This window comes from Poeciliopsis prolifica, unplaced genomic scaffold (assembly GCF_027474105.1).
Source record: "Poeciliopsis prolifica strain line A6 unplaced genomic scaffold, Auburn_PproV2 SCAFFOLD039, whole genome shotgun sequence".
Lineage (NCBI taxonomy): Eukaryota > Metazoa > Chordata > Actinopteri > Cyprinodontiformes > Poeciliidae > Poeciliopsis > Poeciliopsis prolifica.
This window is the reverse complement of record NW_026562414.1, coordinates 3,396,469-3,418,594: the sequence shown is the minus strand read 5'-3', so window position 1 is coordinate 3,418,594 and position 22,126 is coordinate 3,396,469. Positions and strand designations below refer to the sequence as shown.

The following is a 22,126-nucleotide window of genomic DNA, read 5'->3' as shown; positions in this document are numbered from 1 at the left end:
GCCCCCATTTTCTTTCTCTCATAGATTTAAGGCACTTATTCTTCTTCTTTATTATAATATTCATTAAATATTATTATCAAGGATTATTATTTATTAAAATATTTTGAAATTGCGGTACTTTTACTTGAGTTTAATTTTTGGATTCTCCGCTAAGTAATGTTTACATCCAGAAAGAATGTAATTCAACAAACAAAAAGTTTATTGAAATGAAAAACAGAATAAACTTATAATAAAGAAAAAGGATCGACTGAGGAAACCCAGTTGGTTTTATCCTGTTTCCTTTGAGATACAAACATTTGGATAACATCTGAAATCCAATGGAAAATAAATCATTGTTCTGGTCCAGGAAAGTTGATCCTTTTTGTTAAATTATTTAGATCTTTGTGTTATTTTTTTGTAAGAAGCTCTTTCAGATTCAGATTCCTTTGAATGCTCTCAGTTATGTACATTATCTCTTTATTATTTCACATAAACTTGATTTTATCAACTTAGTTCATTAACTCTGCTCTCGATTTCTGATACTCTGAGTTCATTAATATCTGTGCAACACTCTAAATTGTCCCTGCTCTGCTCCTTATTTCTGTATTTTATTTGTTTTATCAGTTCTTTCAGTTCGTCAGATTCTACTATAAAGATTTAAGTCTAAAGTTGCTCTAAAAATATCAAATAATGAAGGAAAATATGAAAATATTGCTTACATCTAATGTATTTTACCTGTAATGAACTATTTATTGTCATAAAATATAAGTTACAGAGTATGTACTGTTGCCTAAGTTGTTGTTTTTTCATCTTTCCAGCAGTTAAACTGGGATATAAAGTCCTCTGTCTCCGTTTTTTCAAACTTGAGGTATTTATAGTTCAGCCTGAGAGATGAAAATGTTATCTAAAATATATTTCCACTTCATTCGTGGAGCTCCTCTCCAGCCGCTCACCTGTTCAAGGTCATTTAAATCCACCCTTACATTTGCACTTTGCTGTTTCATTTCTGTTTGCTTGTATCTATTGCTGTCTGTTTGTTTTCCAGGTAGCAGGGATGGATTCACCATCTGGTTTGCATGTGTTTTATTTCTCAGACGCAGCTGCTTTATCTCTCTGCTTGATTTATTTATTTATAGGTTTTGTTCCCTTGACCTGACAGGTATGACAGAGAAACATCCTGAAGTTCTGAACTCTATCACCATCAAATTTCCTTCTGAGGGACATTAATATGTTTTGATTTACATGAGATGATTGATATCTTCCATAGAGGCACAAAGCAACTCTATGTCTTTAAAGAGCAGTGAAAAAAAAAGACAACTCCATTTAATTTGATGTTTCAAGCAAGACTGCAACTTTATTTCAATGTTTTGATACAGAAATGGAGCTAACACCACAATTTTTATGTCAGTATGGACAGAAAAACATCTTTTAATGTCGTCTTATTTAATGAAATTATACTTACTTTTAAAAGGTGGTATTTAGATCAATACCCTCAAAACAACAAATGAAAACAATTATAGCCCAAAACATTTAAGCCCAACAATCTTCACCAATTCGTTGTAATAAGAGAAAAGAAACTAAACTTTTTCCAAAACCAGTCTTGACTTTAAAATACATTAGAAAAATATTCAAGTTAAATTGCTACTTTTAAAATGCATTTTATTGTGATAATTCAAGGTAAGCTACTTTATTTTAAAGGGGATGTTGCAGTGTTGGTAATACTTCCGAAACAAGCTAACTTCAGCTCCAAAATCCTCCAGATGCTTTTGCAAAGATAATATTTGCATATCCCCAATTAGATGTGTCAGATTTCCATTTCTGTCAGTTTATGCCTTCTTTAAAGGCCTGATTTGTAATATAGATTTTTATGATGAAGCGTGGGCTTTTATTTGTGCAAAAGAGGGGTTTAACCCACTGCAACATGTGTATTTTGTTTTAAAAACTCTCCAAAAAATAAATTAAAGAAAATAAATAAAAATTCACATTTGGTGCAGCCTTCAAATTTCGAAAAAGGAATTTTATATATATGTTTAGTTTGACTTTCATAAATTTGTATTAATTGTAATCTGTTTTTGACCCACTTATTAAATCCCGAGCTGCTGAAGCGAGAAAACGTCTGAAACGTGCAGAATGTGAATTTGTTTTGCTAATTTTGGGTTCCGTTTCCGTGTCCTGGCCGCCAGGGGGCAGCAGAGCGCTTTTTCTGACGCATAGTCCCGTGAAGTAGTGCAAGGCGGAAGTGGACACAGTCACCCTGCAGCTGCTCACAGAGGTCTGAAAAACAATTCACTACTGAGGTAAAACATGTGCAGATGTATTTGACACACGGAGGAAATGTAGTTTATGCATATTAGAAAGAGTTTTTGTTTTTTAAAACGTTTGTTTGAAACGCTGTTTTTCCGGGGGTTTGCTGGAGGTCAGTTTTAAGTGTTTGAAGACAATTTAAAAGCAAACTCTCCATAAACAGACTGTTTTTATCATTTTGTTGACTATAAATTGCATTGTACTCATTATCTGTGTACAATTGCATTTAGAAATCAGACAGCTAACGTTAATTTGATAAAATTCACTGGCGATTTTTATTTTTTAGCAGCTTTAAGCGTAACCTTACTGTCTATTTTAGAGCCGTGGAGTAGAAATAAAAGAGTGGAAAACAGTGAATGTTCAGTTCAGACTCTAACGCTCGGATATTAACCTTTATTGACTTCTTGTCACCTCAGCAGCAAAAGACAAATGTTATGTTCTCTCAATGTGTGAATGTGATTGATTGTAGGTTCCACAGCAAAACTACACAAATAACTTGGAAGTAGCAACAGTTTCGGATGAAAAAAAAAAGAACGAATATCAATAAAAACTGTTAAAACTGCAGTTAAACGGAAAAGTAAAGACAAAAACTAAAAAACGAAAAGCTGGAGGATGCGGGCATCGATCCCGCTACCTCTTGCTCCCATCGACAGCAACTCGATGTTTGAGCAAAGTAAGCCCCAGCCAGCCAATCGGTGCGCGAGCCATGTTCCGGTGAGCCAATCACATGCCGAGCTGGTTGGCTTACTTTTGACCAATCGCCTTCCACCTTCTTATTTCTTTCTCTTAAATATGCCAGTATTATACCTTTCACTCGTATTACTGTTAATATATTATTGTGCATTGTTTAATTACAGGTAAAGCGCATCATTTTAGTTGAATGCACTGCGGTTTTTCCGTCATGAAGCGTTTATTGCCACGGATTTCATGCGGATTTGAAGGAATTACTGGAGATTGTAGAGAAGTGCCGCTATTTTGACTAATTTTAATAAATGAAAAGTGCAAAAAATTAGTCATTGAGTATTTAGCACCGACAAATGTCGTTATGTTCTCCCTACCAATGTGTGAATGTGATTGACGGTAGGCTCCACAACAAAACTACACAACTAGCTTGGGAGTATTTTTAACAGTGTCGGATGAAAAAAGTCAACGAACATCAATGAAAATGCAGTTAAACGGAAAAGTAAAGACAAAAACTAAAAACGAAAAGCTGGAGGATGCGGGCATCGATCCCGCTACCTCTCGCATGCTAAGCGAGCGCTCTACCATTTGAGCTAATCCCCCATGATGCTTTGCGATCACACTGACGTTAGTGACGCCTCTCGTGTCTAAAACCTTAAAACTTGCCCCAAACACAGAGGTCCTCAGTTCTTCTCTTTAATGTCTTTATTCTAATAATAATCCTAATTAATCTTCTTTATACTTCTCACTCTTTGTTTTTCTTTGACTTTTTAAATCCGAGAAAGCTGAAATCAAACTGACAACCTTCTGGTCACAAGAAGTCCATTTACCCACAGAGACACAGTCGTCCTAAAGACGCCACTGCGTGATCCTTTTGCTAATCTTCTCTAAAATACAGGTTTAAACGCAGCATAACGAGCTACAATTTAGGACAATTTAATGTGAAAAGGTCAACCAAAGGTCAAACCATGAAAGCACAAGTACAGTGAAAATAAACAGAAATCATTACTATTAAAAGAGGAAATTTTAATCAACACGTTGCTATAAATATTTAGCTGAGTGTTGCAGTAATGAGCCTCTATCACTAAACCAGTGGAGGGAAAATGCCAATTAATTTTACAAGTTTAACAATAAAACTGAACATTGTTGGAGTTTATAAACTGTTTTGGGGACGATTTGCAGTGACAAACTGACCTGACCTGCATGTTTTAGGGGATGTGGGGGGAACCGGAGCGCCCGGGGAAAACCCACGCAAACACGGGGAGACCATGCAAACTCCACACAGATGGTGTCTGTGAAGACGCAGCGCTAACCGCTGCGCCACCGTGCTGCCCACCATTTTTCTGTTGGGTTGGGAGGATCTATTTTGTCAATCGGGGGAAAAACTCTTTTTAAAGACAAAGTTCTGTCTTTAAAACTTTGTTTTAAAATTTAAAGTTTTAAAACTTTAAAACTATAAAGTTTTAGAACTTTTAAAACTTTAAAGTTTTAAAACTTTAAAACTTTAAAGTTTTAAAACTTTAAAACTATAAAGTTTTAAAACTTTAAAACTATAAAGTTTTAAAACTTTAAAACTATAAAGTTTTAGAACTTTGAAACTATAAGGTTTTAGAACCATAAAATTTTAAAACTTTAAAACTATAAAGTTTTTGATAAATACTGAACGAATCTCTTATCCTTCTCACTGTTTGTTTTTCTTTGATTTAAAACCTAGAAATTTTTTTATTCTTTTCCAAATAGTTTTTTTCGGTTTCTTTTTACCATCTATATCCTGAAGATCACTTTCTTCTTGAGTCACGATTTTCTCAATGGTGTCAGAGTCCTTAGAACAACCTGGTTCTGATTCTGGTTCTGGTCCTGGTTCTGGTTCTGGTTCTGGTTCTGGTTCTGGTTCTGGTTCTGGTTCTTGTTCTTGTTCTGGTTCTGGTTCTGGTTCTGGTTCTGGTTTGGTTTTGGTTCTTGTTCTGGTTCTGGTTCTGGTTCTGGTTCTGGTACTGGTTCTTGTTCTGGTTTTGGTTCTTGTTCTGGTTCTGGTTCTTGTTCCGGTTCCTGTTCTGGTTCTGGTTCTTGTTCTTGTTCTGGTTCTGGTTCTGGTTCTGGTTCTGGTTCTGGTTCTTGTTCTGGTTTTGGTTCTTGTTCTGGTTCTGGTTCTGGTTCTTGTTCCGGTTCTGGTTCTGGTTCTTGTTCCGGTTCCTGTTCTGGGTCTGGTTCTTGTTCTGGTTCTGGTTCTGGTTCTGGTTCTTGTTCCGGTTCCTGTTCTTGTTCTTGTTCTTGTTCTTGTTCTGGTTCTGGTTCTGGTTCTGGTTCTTGTTCCGGTTCCTGTTCTTGTTCTTGTTCTTGTTCCTGTTCTTGTTCTTGTTCTGGTTCTTGTTCTGGTTCTGGTTCTTGTTCCGGTTCCTGTTCTTGTTCTGGTTCTGGTTCTGGTTCTGGTTTTGGTTCTTGTTCTTGTTCTGGTTCTGGTTCTGGTTCTGGTTCTGGTTCTGGTTGTGGTTCAGGTTGTCCAGGTTGTTCCTCGTCTGAATCCATGTTATCATTTGATTCATTAATCGGGTCAACATGGCCGACTGATGTTTCCTCTTCTTCTTGAGGACTCGCTGTGTTGGTTGACAGTAAATCGTTCGTAGACTCAACAATATTATCCACAAAAAAACGTTTAATTTGGTTTCGTTCGGCTGATTTTTTAAGTGAACTGATGTCTCTTTCATATTTGATGGAGAGGTCTTGATACAAAATGTCCACTTTTTTTACTTCTTCCATGACGTTGCTCAGTTTGTCCTGCAGGCACTTTATCTCAACTTTTGATGTTTTCTGCAGGACAGTGTTTTTCATTTCCAATATGTCGATGAGCTTCTTTTTCTCCTCTGTGTTCTCTAGGTATAATCTCCTGTCTTCTGTTATTTGCTTCTTCAAGATTTCTGCACTTTGTCTCTCGGCTTAAGTTCGTCGGTCAGCTCCTTAATTTTCAAGAGGTTTTCTAAATTATTTTTTTTTTTTTGCCTTAGCTCCTGTTGGCATCGCTCCAGGTCTGTTTGAGGATTGAGATTTCTTTCTCATGAGTCAACATCAGATCATGATACAATTTTTTAGATTCCTCCAATTCTCTCTGTAAAATTTGTTCCGATTCTTGCATCGCCTCAATTTTCCCCGACATTTCATTCCTCATCATTTCTATCTCGGTTTTTGCATTATCCAATAATTGTTGTTTCTCACTAATCTTTTTCTCGTAAAGTGTTTGTGACTTTGCTTCTTCCCTCCTTTGTGCCATGTCCGCGTTATATTTAGCATTGAGCTCCTGGTACGATGTTTGGAGCTCCTTCAGTTCTTCCTCTAGGGCCTTATTCCTCTCTTTCTCTTCATGTAGTTCATCCATAAAAGCTTCAACTGTGTGAAAGCAGGAGACCCTCACTTGTTCATATTTCTGCTGAATTTCCTCTTTCTCCATATCGTTGATTTCAATCTGAGCCTGAGAAGCGATCACATCAAATTTCAGGACTTCCACATCTCTGAACTTCTGCAGGCTTTCTAGTTCGGCCTTCGCTCTGCAGGCCTGATCAAAATAGCCAACTTTCAGTTCCTCCTGCTTCTTGAGTTGAAACTCCATCTCTTGGAGCTCTTCCTCCAGTTTCTCTCTCACTGCAATCCTTTTGGCCTTTTCCTTGTTTAAAAGGCCGTTCAGTCGATGGATCTCTTTTTCCAAATCATCAGGGTTGGCAGTAGAGCTCCTGCCTTGGGGTGTTGGTGGTTTCCCCTCCTTGGATTAAATCCCATCATGGTTGATCTTGCACCTTGCTGAGACATTTTCTCAAACACTATCAATGAAATCGTCGATAAAATATCTTAAAGAGTTTACGAGCGTCTGAACTGGTCAGTAGTATTGCGAGCAATGACAAATATGCAGAATTGTGTTACATACAATTCTGCAGTTGATGACATCACAGACGGCATCGCCAGTGACATCACAGAATCCTTTGCTGGCGGTGTGACATCATTCCACCTCCAAATATCTTGTTTACAGTCAAAATAGTCCATGAGTCTCTTGTCTTATGTCAGGGACATCAAACTCATTTCCATTTGGGCCCAGATCAAAAATCTGAATGTTGTGCCAGGTTGCATTGATAAAAACCAATTCAATTGTTAAAATATCAATGAATAGGTGTTTCAGCATTCAATAAGTGTTTAAAATAAAATAATATTGAACATCTTTTCACACTAATCAGTCCGTTGTGATTGTTCAAACTTTTGCAGCACCACTCTTTGGAGATAAAAATGAACTATAATAATAAAATGTATCTTTTTAGACTCCCAGTGATCTTGGGGTTTCCCAACAAGACAATGTTGACTGTTTTAACCTTTCACCTCCTCGCCTGCTTTGGTCACATGAGCTGCAGACTAGCAGACAAACTTTAATAAAACTTTCAATGGCGGGTAAAGTAGCAGGTCAATGGTGGAGAAACCAAAAACAACTCTGTCTCCACTGTTTGCTGAAAGAACATGGAAGATGGCGAGGAATATTTTAGCAGAGAGCATCCATCCTCACTTTTCATCAGTTTGAACCTTTGAGCTGATAAAGGTGTTATTGTTGCTCTGCCAACTAACAACATGCATTAGAAGTCATTTATTGATAGTACGATAATTATTCTTAACTAAATTAAATAACATTTACCTTAGTATGCTAAGTGTATTTCTCGATGCACAAATAGTTGATATTGTTCAGGGATTAAAGGATTTTTATTGTCATATCAGCCACTGGCCACCAGGGGCTCCCAAAGCGCCCCAGCCTGGCTCCAGGGTGTACGGTGGCCCTGAGGTTCAAATTGAAACCACAATTTGCTTAAGCTCTATAACATGATCAAAAGCACAACAACATTAATGAAAGCGTTTTAATATCACCGAGAACGTTCATCTTTTTAAAAAAACACGTTAAAGCCAGAATAACTTTCGATTCAAAGTAAAAACGAGCCGCAGAGCAATCAGCGATTTCTTACGTCTCCACTGGGACATACCTGATCCATTTCATCAATGTTGAATCATTCAGGCATCGAACAGAAGCTAAAAACTAAACAATGTGGATGTGCCAAAACTTAATTCAGCTGACACAGTGCAGTGTGAAAGCGAACCACACTGTTGAAAATGTAATAAATGTTGTGCATCCTGATCTATTGATATTGCTATTGATTTACTTTCCAATTCCATAATTGCCAAACATAGCCAATAAAATGCATCAATAAATAATCATATGTGCCACTTATACATAGGAATAATCAGTAAAAAGTGGCCAGGTTTAAAAATAGTCTATGGAGCTAGAGCCCAAAGCAATAATTACTTTCAGAATTTATCGACCATATTATGATATTGTTTCCAAATGGAAGTGATTTCAGTGAGAAGTGGTTTGGGGTTGTTACTCTTCTACATTTTTAGCATTAATTTGTTTTTATTTTTTTAATTAATTTCTTTCACTGCGGTTGTTGTGTGCAGGAAATGTCTGCAGGTTGTGTGCGGTGGCTTCTGGGCCACACGGTGAGAGCCGTGTGCGGCGGCAGGCCCGGCTACCGGACACCAGCTCTGAGATCAGCCGGACTCTGTGAAAGACACGACATCGTCTCTTCGTCCTGGAGACCATCTGCGTTCTCCACGGAGGTTCCTACAGAAGAACCGACTCCAGCAGCGAAGAAGAAGAAGAAGAAGCAGGATCCTCGCGCCAACGCCTCCATCAGCAGCGTCGGGCGGAAGATCCCTCACAGAGAGATCCAGGTGATCGATGAGGAGGGAGAGGAACTGGGGTTGATGCATCGCTCCGACGTGATCAAAATCATGAACGAGAAGAATCTGAAGCTGGTGCTGGTGAGGGAAGACAAAGAGCCGCCGGTGTACCAGCTGATGAGCGGGAAACAGATCCATGAGGAGCAGCTGAGACTCCGTGAGCAAAATAAGGCAAAAACAGGTATGAAACCTAAATCGCTTTAATGTCCAGAAGATCACAACTATTCACTTCATACGGATAAAAGAAACAATATGTTTTATCTGACAACTAAAAATTTGATAAGTATTAAAATATAAAATAATCAAAAGGTGCAGTTACTTGTTTGTATAGAAGTGCTGACACTTTGTTGAGGCATGATTTAATTTAAATTTTAACTGAATTTGCAGCTGCCATATATCTGATTAGCCTGAAATAAAACTCAGCTTTCCCTGCTGGATTTATTCTAATATTTCCATCTTCAGTTATAGCTATAATCTGCAGAGATTTCAGAGAATAAAAATGACATAATTGTTCAAAGACATCAGTCAGTAGATGAGCAACATCATCAGCATTATCGATAAACCATGGAACGTATTTTAAAAAACGGTGATAAAATTAATGTAAAACGAGACGGAAATTACTCAAACAGCTGGAAATTATAAGTTTTATTTAAAAGTTAAGATGATCTCCTCCATTTTCTAAATGTTAGGACTAGAGAGAATCACAAGATTTTTCTCCTAACAAAAACATTCAGGTATGACTAAAATAATAGAAAAAAACTTAGTGGGCGTCTGATACAAAAACAACAGGACCAAAAGAAACTCCCTGGTAGAGGCAGCATCATGCTCTGGGCTCACATTTCTACTGTTGGCTCTGAGTCAAGGTGGATAACAGTTATTAAGTTCAAATATAGGTCAGTTTTGACCCAGAAAGTTCAGAGTTTTTCTATAAAATGAGTCAACATGCATTCAAATAAACCAAAAAACAACTTCAAGCAAACAAAATAAAAGTTTTTGAATAGACCAAGCCACAATTAAGAACTAAGATCTACACAAAGATGGTAAAGTAGAAAGAGCAACTGTTACAAAGTTTTGCTGGTTTGACATTTATTATTGCAGTTTTTGCAACATGTTCCTATGAAAAATAAAACATTCATACAAATGTTACTTCTGGTCCAATTTTTTGTCATTTAGATTTTCTGCAAAAGCAGAAAATATAAAAACAATTTTATAAAAAAATACTTTTACTTCAGATTTGTATCAGCAGGGTTGCTACTCTTCATTTATTTCACGCTCCTGTCAGGCACCAAAAATGGCAACAAGTTGAGATCAGTGATTGTTTCACGAGAGTGAAAATGAGTGAGCGTGCTGACGGTTTTCTGACTCAGGTTTTCCCTCCATGATCTCTGCAGGTCCTGTCCAGCTGAAGCAGCTCAACATCTCAGCCGGCATCGCGTCCCACGATCTGTCCACGAAGCTGAAACAGGTGGAGAGCTGGCTGGAGAAGAAACATCACGTCAGGCTGACGCTGCAGGGAAGACGCAACCAGCCCAGTGATGACCTGGTGAGCTTTACTCACAAATCAGGAATATTTATATCATTTTAAAAGTTTGGGTTTCATTTCTGGACAGATATCTTGAGTCTAAAGGAAAAAAAAAATCACCTATTTATTAGCAAATAGATTTTTTTCTTTTGACTTATTGAATTTTTTTCTGAATGATAATTTATTTTCCTTTTAGCCTTTAAATCACAAATATTAATTTTCAGCCTCTTAAATGGATCATATCAGAAAAACATATTTAATACCAAACAAAGCAAGGATTTTATGAACATTTGGAAACTAGCCTGATGTTGTAAATAGGTTAATTGCCAGTTGAGAAAATGTTTTGTGATGCTTTCCAGCACTGTAAATATTTTGGGTCTAGTTTCCAACTCAAATATCTTAGTAAACAAAACTAACTTTTCTTATGTGACACATTTGTCCCATGTTACAAGTGAAATAATCTGCTAATAGAACTGGAACTTTTTAAAATCAATATTTAGGAGTTATTCATTTTAAAAAGCTCCTATTTTGCAGAAAAGTTACTTGTAAGTTTTATTTCAAGTGGACTAACATTTTTGATAGAAACTGGACCAAAAATACTTGGTAAGATTTTGTGTTTGTCAGTGAGACTGTGAGGTTGGACTGTGATCTGTTGCTTTATTATTATTATTTTACTTCTTCATGGTTCTACTTTAGTAAATACATTTTCCTTGCATAGTCTTCTTACTTTTCTCCTATATGCCATGTAAAGATTTAACTTTCCATCCACTCTAAACTGTTTTTTAAATTAAATTTGATATAAAACATTCAAATGTGGCCAAAAAAAAGCAAAAACACAGAAATCAGTAAGAACAGGTGGGTAGAGCACACAAAAATTAGCACTACTTCAACATATTTTCACTCAGAAGTATAAACTATATGTCCAAGAAATTATTCAAGTAAGAGTAAAAAGTATTTAGTAAAAAGTCTGCTTAAGAACTGATTAACTAATCAAATTATCAACAATTCAATATTTTAAAATTACACAATCAGATGGACCAAAATGTGAGAATTTTGTTTTTTTTAAGAACCAAAATGACAATAATTTATACAAGTAATAAAAAAAAAGTCAGGTAAAAGAAAATTTTCCCAAATCAGTGTTTTTCATTTTAAAACTTATAAAACTTTAATATAAACTGCAGATGTATGTGTGTCTGGCAAATGTTTGGTTAAAACATGTTTTTATTCATTCAATGGGTAGAAAATCCAGAAATTTTACTCAAGAGTAGAAATACATTATAATAAAATTACTCATGTAAAAGTAAAAAGTACAGCATAGTAAAAATACTCCTAAAAGTAATTTTTTTCAAAAGGTTACTTGATTAAATGTAACCAGTTACTACCCAACTCTGGCAAGGACACTTTCTGATAAGATCTAATGACGTTGTTCTCTCTGCAGGACAAAACTCTGGAGGGAATGGTGGAGCAAATGACCATGATGACAGCCTTTGTCTCCAAGCCAAAGGTCACACGAGAAGGTCAGACGGCCATGTGCATCCTCCGACCGCCGTCCGCCAAGGAGCTGGCGCAGAAAGCAAAGACCAAAGCTGAGAAGGCGCAGCCTGAAGCCAGTAAAACACTTCCTGTTAGCAACACGGACACAAAGGAGGAAGTCGTGCAGCAGTGATGGGAGAGACGGTTTCACACGGACAAACCGTCTGGTGCCTGAATGTTACAGCAGAATCAGAGCGGTTAAGGTCATATTTATCAACGGAGGCAGCTGGGTTCTCATGTTGGGAGGTTAGTGAGTCTTAAAATGACATAAAAATACTGGACTCAAGCAGAACAAACATGAAAGTGTTCACACAGGTCACATTTAGATGCTCCAGACCCACAAACTAGTAAGTGACCTTACAGTAAGATAAATCCACTGCACACACAGGCAAAAGAACTAGAAATAGACTCAAAATGACCTAAAAGTGACCGAACTGAATCATGTTTCAGTAAGCAGAGGCAATAAGACGCTGCTGTAAGATGAGACGAGGATTACATAGACGTGCAAGGACAAGAAGAGAGATAATGAAGCAGCAACTTCAACTCTCTGGCAGAATAAAAGCTGTAAAACAGTCGATGAGAGCAGATATTCCTGTAACCTAATAGTCTTGGGTGTGAACATATGGCTGGTTTTGTGAAAAAGCTGCAGATTACTCATGGATATTCTCCGTTTATTCTGAATGTGATTGGCTTGTTTTAGTTTTCCGAACTGTGTGGAAATAAATGAAATAATTGCTAAAGGTTGAAGATGTAAAGAATGAGCGACGGCATCATCAGTGTGAATCTTTCTCTTTATTTTAAGATCGGTTTTGGTAAAAAATAAAAGCAAATTTGGCTTACAGGTACATTCACTTGTCTCAGATAAATGTGTGTGCGCCACACTTTATCAACACTTCTCTCTCACACTTGCGTCATATTTTGTTTTTAAAAGGGAGAACTTAAAATCATAAAAAAAAACACCTTTAAGGCCCCAGAAAATTAAAGATCTTTCCTAGATTGTGTTAGAAAATGAGAACAAAAAGCATCTGAACTAGCGTGTGTTGCAACGTTTGTCAATAAGCCTCTAGTACTTTGTATGAGGAGAAAGGCTTAACGAAGTGATAGTCCAGGTTGCCGCAGTGAGGGCACTGCTGGACGTTGCTGTACTCTGAGAAATACTGCATCCCGACTCGGACGTCCACCACCGGCTTGCCGCAGTGCTTACAGTTGAGCCGAGCCTGAGGACAAACAGGAAGTGGACACACAGGTGAGCTGACACTGCTAGCAGATACGTTTGTTTGTTTACCAACAGCCCAGCGGAGCAATTAGCCTATTTAGCTTAGCGTGGGTAATTTGTAAACAGAGCGGATGCGCGCGCAACTCGGCTGCGGCAAGGCCCGAACCGGCGTTCTCACTGGTTGCCTTGGTTACTCACATTCGTCTTGCCGTTTTAGCATTAGCTAGCATGTCGTCAGCGAACTACAACAGTTTATTACAGCACGATGAAAGAAGTTATGCTACTAATTTGACATTAGTGACTCAAACTCTACTTTTAGCGTATTTATGATGGGGCTGGTTAACTTATCAACTTAAAGGGAAAATGATATAACTATTATAGATTACAAATTGCAAACACTTATTAATCATAGAAGTGAAAATTAGCCACTTCTTCTGTCATCTCATGTATTTGCATGTAAATGTTAATTAAAATGTAATTTTTTATTTAAAAGAAGAAGAAAAAATGTCAAACAATAAATAAAAATGTACTAATGCTGGCTTTAAAACAGCAAAAAGGACTAAAAGGAACATATTTGTTGTAGTTCGGCTAAAGAGTTAGCTGGTTTAGCTTAGCCTGGCTTAGGTCTGTTTTTAGCATCATTATGCTAACTCTAGTCAACTTATCAACTGAAAGCGAGCATCATTGAACTCTTATAGACTACAAATGGCAAACAACCACTGTTTAATTACCCTCTTTTGTCCTTTATAAATAGTTTTATGTAGCAGTGTGAGGCTGCTTTTTCTTACTAAACATAAGAGTAACGGGACTAGAGGTGGAAATTATCTACTTTGCTATCATTTCATGTACTTGCATGTAAAGTTTGATTAATTTTTAATGTCCCATTTAACAAAAATAAACTTGAAACAATAGATAAGATATATTAATGGTGATTGTGAAACAATAACAGGAGCCTTATGCTAACAATTAGCCTGCTTAGCTTAGCCTGGCTTAAGTGTATAAAAACCTTTTTAGCGCCGCTTGGCAAACTAGTGAATGTAGAGTTTTTATTATTATTATTATTAAAACAATAAGCCAACAGGACTAGGCATGGAAATTTGCCACTTTGATTTATGTATGATGTATTTATGTATGATGTATGTATTATGTATTGGTTTTACCAATCAGATTTCAAGGGTGAACAATGCCTAAATATTAATTGGCTGTGGTCAGTTTACCCACCTGGCAGCAAGGTGAAGCAGCCAGTATATCGTAGGTATACATGGTGCCCAGCTGGTGCCAGCTCCCGTCCCAGCGTGATTTGCACTTAATACAGACGATCTTGTGGACGCCCTCCAAGCAGTCCACACAGATGGCATAGAGGTGCATTAATCGACCTGTTGAAAGCCAAACAACAAAAATTATTAGACAGAAAAATGAATCTGTAAAGTAATTAAAAGTTATTATAAGAGAAGATGTTTAAAGTAGCTTTTCCACCATGTTTTATGTCATATTTGAAAGATTTTTTTTGATGATTATTAAAACTGTAGGCCTAAGAAAAAACTTACAGGAGAGAATGGGTTCTCTCTTTTAAAATTTCCATTAAAAAAAGCTTTAATTTCTTAAAATAACCCAACTGCAGAGTTGAGTGGTAACTAGTTACATTTACTTAATTATATTTACTTCAGTAACCTTTTCTTAATGCACTTTAGATGTAGTTGTATAATGCTTTACTTTTTACGTTTACTTGAGTACACCGTTTGGGTTTTCTGTCCACCTCTATCCAACTCTAAATGTTTGAAAGAAATAAATCTACACAGAGGTGAGTAAATCCTGGTGATGTATTTCTTGGTTTTCTTCACCTTTCCCTTTAAGAAAGACCAAATTTTAAATTTACTTGCTTGAAATGTTAAAAAATAGCGATGTAATTCATACAACCAGAGTGTTATAGTTGAATTAGACCATGTTAAATATGTGTGAGGCATTTTACACTTCTCCTTTGGTTCTGCCCTGGAATAAACAACCCTTCCATGCTTCTGCATATCAAAGACAAGAATATCAAAGCTTGTGGGTCAGCACATCAAAGACGCTCCATGCTGCAGCTGTGCTGATTCACATTCATGTTGGGACTGTGCAGAAGTCGGCAGAAAATCTTACATCTCCACGCACAACGCAGACAGATGGGTCAGTGTTTTCTTTTTCAGACAGTAATTTGATGATGCATGTTCTCATTCTGAGACTGACCTGCTAGTGAAAGTTTATCTGAATACATGTTTTTTAAAAGCTCTTCACTTGGAAGTTGATAGAAGATTAAAGATGGCGGCTATTCTAGGACAGGGACGAGAAACGGTCCAACAAGTGTCTGATGTGGGACACAAAATGCAACTTATGCGGTTCTGTTTTGAAATATAAACACTCAACAAACTCCTTTCTTCAATTATGACCTTAACTTCTGATTTAAAAATTACTGATTTGCTACGAAGGCAAAGATGTGATGACAGGAAAAAAAATGATGCAAATAAGGTTGATTTTTCTTCAAGAGAAAAGATGGTATTTCTGTCTGATTATCTCCATTTTATCCTTTTTATCTTTTTTTTCTGTTCAGTAACCGATAAGTTCCTGTTTTATTATATTTTATAAATATAAATAAGTTTAAAAATGGGAGAAAATTGTTTTCTGTTTATCTAGTCATGCAGCTGACACAAATAATGTTAAAATTGTAATTTTTATATTTTAGATTCAGCATATTATGAAAAATGTAACCCCTGATAAAATAAAAAACTCAAGTTTTTAAGAAATAGTTGCTTACCAATTAGTTGATAAGATTGATCAGCTTCAGATTAACTCATTAATGTTAACCAGCAAGATTAAAACGTTTTATTGGCGTTTTATCAATAAAAGTGACCAGGAAGTGGCAAAAATCAGACTTTTGTAACTGTACAGATTTGATAGTCTCAAACCTGACCTTGAAGGTGGCAGGGGACGTCGTATTCGATCTCGTCGTGGCGTGACGGACTGAGGAACAGCGTCCCGTCCACCAGGGGGAACTGCTCGAACACGGGCAGCGAGCGGTGGCACAGAGCGCAGTTGACCACGTTCCTCTGGCTCGCACTGAGAGCAGACAGGATAAACCTGCAGGACGGAAATGCCCAAGGGCAAAAAACCAAAAGCATAGGTCAGGGTAAAAACCTGGTGGGAGCCTCAAAGTTCCTCTGATATAAACTCATTCAATAAATTGTTTTGCTGCTGAAGCTTAGATACATACACAGTGCGCACAAAAAAACCACATGGACATTTTTCCCCGACCCAAAACCTGGTATTGATAAAAGGAGGAATGTGAGAGAAAACAGGAAAGAAGCTGAACAAATGTACACCGGAAAACAAAGAAAACAGCGTTCTGTTTTTGTTAAACACCTTAAGTTCCTTTGCTTTGAACCTGGCTGACTCTACGTCTCTGTCGCACTTTGGTAACCTTTTTTTTTTGCTATTATAAGGGGCCTAATCAAACATACACAGAAGTAGAAGCCCAGGAGTACGAGCTCTGCTCTTTCTATGTTGAAGTGAATTGCAGCAGCAATTTAACTGTGCTGCACATAAAAGAGTCGTCATACTCAGTTTCTTTAAAGGTGACATATTGTGCATCCTTCCATTAGTTAGGATATGTCTATGGGTGATACAACTAGAAAATAAACTTGGAAATGTCTTAGTCTGAAAGGTTTAAAATTTGTTACAAAAAAAAAACTCGATTTTGAGATTAATCAAGTTTTCTAGAAACGTTTCTAGAAAATTTCTAAGTTTGAAAAGTGAAAAAAATTCAAGAAAAATTTAAGAAACTGAGATTAATTTCAGATATTTTCAAGAAAAAAAAATATTCTGATTTTTTTTTTTTAGTTTTAAAACTCAGAAATTTCCATGTTTTCTTTTCTCCAATGTTTCTGAGATTAATATAAAAAATTCTGAAGGTTTCTTGTTAATGTTTGACTTTGAAAGCTAAGAAATTTCCTTGTTTTTTGTAGAGAATTTCTGAGATTTATGGTGGAAACATAAGTTTTTTTGTGAGACGAACGGCGTATGATGCCATCTTCATTGTGTAGTACAGCTACGTAGAGAAAAGAAGTAATTGTTTTTTCTACCAACAATGGTCGTACAGGATGAGTTTAAGAGTCGTTTTCAAGATTCATTTCTGTAAGCTGTACCTGCGCAGCTCCTCCCCCTGGCCGGCCTGGGCGTCGTCCTCCATGCGGACGTGGTACGTGTTGAGTTTGTGGCGGGGGACGTGGGTGAGGAGCTCCGAGAGGTCCAGCCTCCTCAGGAACTGCACCGGGTGAGGGTGGGTCCCGTCCCCTCCGCCGCCGGTCAGCCGCGGATGGAGCGGGAGGGCGAAGGACAGCTGCAGCGGGAAGACGGACCCGGGGTCCAGGTGAGGACCGCCGGCTGAGGCGGCGGGGCGACTCAGAGCGCCGCCGGCCAGCAGGTGTTTCCTCTGGGGGTCCATGTGGACGGCCGATTTGAAGAACTCGCCCAGCTGGCGGGGACCTCGCAGCCCGGCACCTCCGGACCCGAGAACTGCCGTCGGGGAGAAGTTAAACCCGCTGGGAGGGGACAGTCCAGGGGAGTCGCATGGGGATTTCTGAGGGGGCCCCAGCGGAGACAGTCCTCCCGCCGCATGTCCCCCTCTTTCTATGGAGTTCTGGCGGTCCACTGATTGTCTACGAGGTAACTCCTGGCTGGAGGCCCTTTGCGATAACTTGCCCCCCGATGCGCCAGCTGCTGCTGGCTTGCTCTTCTTAGGCTCTTCAAACGGACCGTCCCCGGGCCCCACGGCGCCCCCGCTCGCCCCAGTCCTGCCGGCGCTGCGCTCCGACGGCTTCTTCTTGCGCTCGTCCTGCATGCGTTTCACCTGGTACCAGTCGGTGTCCTTCTTCAGGTGGCCCTGTCCGCAGCGGCAGGAGCAGAACCTAAAGGCCAGGTCGTAGCCCTTCTTGGTCCACATGTTCTGCCGGCACTGCTTCTCGTTCCAGGAGCGGGCGCGGCCGATGCAGTTGAACTGGACCAGGATGGAGCTCTCCCACTCGTAGAAGCACTGCAGGTGCATCCAGTTGCCGTACGGGCAGAGCTCGTTGTTGCAGAGGACCCGCTGGTGGTCGTCCTTCTCCAGGTCGATGGGGCGGCCCAGGCTGCAGCCCAGAGGGGAGGCGCACTGGACCTCTGAGTGGACAGAAAGAAGAGCAACCAGCTGGTCAAACACCCGCATGACTCCAAATCTGACATTTCCAGAAAAAAAGTCCAATTTTGAGTAGGGCTGAAACGATTAATCAAGCTTAATTGACTACTTGTCTAATGAACATTGTCGTTATTGTTCCAGTAATGGGTCACATGAAGCTCATATTGGGTGTCATTTTAGCCTGAAGCAGGTTTTTCACCATAAGCTGAATTAAAATAAAAACAGAAAATGGTGAAAATGTCACTAATAGCATCTATTTCTAGAATTGAATTAGGACATTCAGGACTGTCAGCAGCTTCTTTAAAACAAGGCCAACTAACATTGGCAGACGGCTTCACCGAGTTGAGAACATGAGAGGGGTGTGTGTGTGTGTGTGTGTGTGTGTGTGTGTGTGTGTGTGTGGGGGGGGTTTCCTTCTTCCTCTTCCGGTGCGCTGTCAGCTCTCTGTCTCTATTACACACCAGTGTTGTGTCAGTGTTGATCTTTTTTCTTAAGAAATCTTCTCATTCAAAACTCAGACGTTGTATTGGGAGTTTCAGATGAATAATAAATGTTTTATGGTTATATTTATATATGTGTGAATCATTAATGGGGATTAGTATTTAGCCCAAGTGCATTCATGCATAACTGTGACGTTTATTATGGTTTTGATGGATTTGTGAACGTTTTTCTGTTTTTATATATATTACAAGAAAAAGAGCAAACACATTTAGATTAGATAAATAAAATAATGTTTTAAATAAGTAAAAATAATTATGCAAACTTGAATACAGGAGCAACTAACTTTTTCGTAAAGTATGTCTGTAAGTCAGGAGTGTCCAAACTTTTTGTTATGTGGAAAAAGAAAACATTAAAGGTTAAAAAAGCAAATAAAGTCGTCCAATTTAATTTCATTTGCTACGGAACACTGTTTATCGGAGAGAAAAAATTTGAAAGAATTTTGCATGTTTGCAGAATTAATTTAAAATCAAGGCTTCTAGTTTACAAAATGTTTCATGCTGAGTTGAACACATTTATTCTCAATTATGAGAACAGGATTTGAGTTACTTTCTTTCAAAAGCACTTGCTACATTTTGCCAAATTAAATAAGTTAAATAAAATCTGATTTTGGTGACGCAAAGTTAGCTTTTCAGTAAAAGTCTCCAGATAGAAACTTTGTTATAAAAAGACACGTACTTTCTGTTATAATCAACATTTTTCATTCTAAAAAAAAGTGTTTAAAAATAAAAAGTAATCTGCATTAGACATGTTTCACTCTTGAGCTGCAGTTTGGGGCCACAAATGGCCCTTGCACCACATTTTGGTCACCCCGACTTAAATAGTTATACACCATGGAAGTGGTTAATGAATTTAAACATTCTTACTGTAGATTAAAACTTTTTAAAGTTGTGTATTTAATCAGAAAATTAAATATAAGTAAAAGTATTTTAGTCTGTATAGACATAAGATCATCAACATGGAGCAAAGGATGCTGGGAGATTTATACAAAAAGTAAACGAAACAAAAAGTCGTCATATTTGAGGAGTTTAAGTTTCCCTCTGGAAGTGAAGCAAATTTCTAAGAAGTAATTTATCCCAAATTCAGTAACATTTACTCAGAGTTGTTGGCAGGTTGCATCTGTTGTTGGTTTGTGATTTTGTTATGATTCTTTTCATTATGTAACGTGATGCGTTTTTAACCATCATGTGAAGTTAAACGCCAATTTCCACATCTGTGGGCCATAAATGTTGCTATAATGAACATGTTTCCCATTTTGCCATGTTACAAACACAAACTTTAGTACGTTTAATTGAGCTTTCAGGCAACAAATCAACTTCTTGTAAAAGTCTGAAACATAAAACCCAATGAAACCAATTGGTTTCGAGTCGCTCAATAAGTGAACAGAGTCAAACGGTGGATAAGTTATGAATCCAGATGTTCTGTGAGGATTGGATAAACCCGTCCAGCCTTTAACAGCTTCATTCATTTTCAGGGTTTTGTATGAGAAAAATACGTTTTTCAGAAACATTGTGTCATTTTAGAGCAAATCAAGTAACTATGTTACCTTCTGTTATAAAAATGCTTGATAGGTCAAATATGACGGGAAAAAAATTGTACATTGTAATTGGGCCTCTGTCTCTTTAAAAACTCCTGCTCTTTCTGAAACTCCGCCTCCAGGAAGTCATCACAACATGGCTCCACTATTAACCCTTTAAGAAAGTCTCATAACGAACTTAGCAGTTCCACCACGTGTTTGCTAATTGCTGCTGGCTAGTCTGAAGGAGCTGGTTTGTTATGAGAAAGCTTGGAGGAGGAGCTGTGCCCTTGAAGGCGGAGCCAGGTCCAACCAGGCGTTTTTCACTGCTGAATGGTTGTCGTGGAGATTAAAGGACTTCCCACACATGCATGAAAGACTCGCAGCAACACTTTAGTTATGTTTCTGATAACTTTATACCATAATGTAAAGCTAAAAAAGAAGCAAAACAAAAACAAGTCTGCATATTGTTTTAGTTCAATCACAAAATCTCAATGTAAACAAATATGTTGCAGCTTGTGGCTGCAAAATGAGGAAAAAGTTTCGGAGATATCAACAAGTTCTGTTGCTGTTTATCGTTTGGCTCCTCGGCTGAAAACCTGACCCCGCAAATGACGCAAAGCTGCATTTAATCCCGCTGTTTATGCGCTGATTTTACTTTGACGGCCTGGCTCCTGCTGCAGCCCTCTAACGGACAGCTCGTCCTCAGCCATATTTGTGCGGCTTGCAGCGGGATGACTTCTCCAGCTGCGGTCAGTGGAGTTCGGCTGCGCACGCAAGCGCTGAGGTGTCAGCGTTACCGTCGAGGAAGAAGGCCACAAGCTTAACCTGAGTGCGGACAAGGTGTGCGCCAGGAAACACAGCTGAGGCCCGCAGGAAGGCGTTTTAAAGTTCCACATAGACCAAGAGTCCAAAATGCGCACTTCAAAGTGATTTCAGCTTGTTTTGTTGGAGTGAAACAAGCCGCGATGGCCTTAAAATCTGTATCACCATCTGAGTTTGAGGAACAGCGACGAGCTGATTTATACGACCAAACAGTTCATGCAAGGCCTCGAGCAGTAACGCCTCTGTTTGCCTATAATCAATCAATTCAGCTCATGCGTTTCTGATCGGACGGGTGAAAACGTCTGCAGGGTCGCAGCGCATGAGCGCCTCAGCGCTGCAGATAAGCTAGAGTTTCTCCTGGACGGAAAGCAACATCTCCAAACTTCTCCAACATCTCTTACCGCTGGAGCGCTCCGTCCGGGGCGCAGCGGTGGCTGCAGCAGCCGCCGCCGCCGCCGCCGCGGCCGCGCCTCCCGCTGCGGCCGCGCAGCCTCCATTTTCCTGCTCGTCCCCGCTGCTGTTCGTGCGTTTGCTCTTCTTCCCCTTGCTGCTCTTCTGGTTGGGCATTTTACGTTGCGATTCGCAACGTCGGCGGCTGGGATTTCGACCTCTATCAGCGCCTCCCGTCAGCGCCGTCTGGCTTTTCTGTTGTCTCCATTTGCGGACTTCGACGGAGCGTTTGCGCTTTCTATTTTGCGCCTCGCCTGGCGGCGCACGTTTCCTCCAGCCGCGGGTTTTGCTGCGTGCAGCAGGTAGAAGAAATAAGCTGCTATAACCTCTAAGAGCGAAGGCGTGTCCGGGTCTTGTTTTGATTCCTGCTCTGCTGTTTTCTTCCACCCCCTGACGTCCGCTGGTCCCGCCCCGCCCCCCGCCGCTGGCCGCCGACGACGTGCCGCGTTCAGGGCCGCTCGGAAAGCACGGCACTAGAAAGGAGAGGCTATTCGGAAAGGAATAACGAAGAGTATAAAGCATACTATTTACACCCAGGGTCAAATTCAGAACAGCATTACGGACACTGGAAAAAAAAAAGAATATGTACAAACACATTTATGCATAAGTCATGCATCTATTTTCTTATTTTTTATATTC

General features: G+C 39.0%; 2 protein-coding genes and 1 non-coding gene across 3 annotated transcripts; 1 reads left to right on the top strand and 2 right to left on the bottom strand.

Moving 5' to 3' along the window:
* The first annotated feature begins 2,175 nt into the window (after nucleotides 1-2,175).
* mtif3 (mitochondrial translational initiation factor 3) lies at nucleotides 2,176-12,618 on the top strand. Its single transcript, XM_055054469.1, has 4 exons — nucleotides 2,176-2,276; nucleotides 8,440-8,905; nucleotides 10,116-10,267; nucleotides 11,685-12,618. Exons 2-4 carry the CDS (start codon nucleotides 8,443-8,445, stop codon nucleotides 11,910-11,912), a joined length of 843 nt encoding a protein of 280 aa, XP_054910444.1. The 5' UTR covers nucleotides 2,176-2,276; nucleotides 8,440-8,442; the 3' UTR covers nucleotides 11,913-12,618.
* Nucleotides 3,495-3,567, bottom strand: trnaa-agc (transfer RNA alanine (anticodon AGC)). Its single transcript has one exon. It is a non-coding gene; the product is annotated as a tRNA-Ala (tRNA).
* Nucleotides 12,553-21,891, bottom strand: heca (hdc homolog, cell cycle regulator). The gene is made up of 5 exons (XM_055054468.1): nucleotides 21,439-21,891; nucleotides 17,171-18,182; nucleotides 15,940-16,106; nucleotides 14,217-14,371; nucleotides 12,553-12,996 (listed from the first exon to the last, which is right to left on the bottom strand). Exons 1-5 carry the CDS (start codon nucleotides 21,602-21,604, stop codon nucleotides 12,832-12,834), a joined length of 1,665 nt encoding a protein of 554 aa, XP_054910443.1. The 5' UTR covers nucleotides 21,605-21,891; the 3' UTR covers nucleotides 12,553-12,831.
* Nucleotides 21,892-22,126: the final 235 nt, after the last annotated feature.

What these genes read in the sequence shown, in the direction of transcription:
- mtif3 (XM_055054469.1), top strand. Translation starts at nt 8,443, where the DNA reads ATGTCTGCAGGTTGTGTGCGGTGGCTTCTGGGCCACACGGTGAGAGCC. An exon ending in GCAAAATAAGGCAAAAACAG is followed by an intron (nt 8,906 to 10,115) that starts GTATGAAACCTA and finishes TGATCTCTGCAG; the next exon opens with GTCCTGTCCAGCTGAAGCAG. An exon ending in ACCAGCCCAGTGATGACCTG is followed by an intron (nt 10,268 to 11,684) that starts GTGAGCTTTACT and finishes TTCTCTCTGCAG; the next exon opens with GACAAAACTCTGGAGGGAAT.
- heca (XM_055054468.1), bottom strand. Translation starts at nt 21,604, where the DNA reads ATGCCCAACCAGAAGAGCAGCAAGGGGAAGAAGAGCAAACGCACGAAC. An exon ending in CGTCCCCTGCCACCTTCAAG is followed by an intron (nt 14,372 to 15,939) that starts GTCAGGTTTGAG and finishes GGCTTTCAACAG; the next exon opens with GTCGATTAATGCACCTCTAT. An exon ending in CTGCTTCACCTTGCTGCCAG is followed by an intron (nt 12,997 to 14,216) that starts GTGGGTAAACTG and finishes GTTTGTCCTCAG; the next exon opens with GCTCGGCTCAACTGTAAGCA.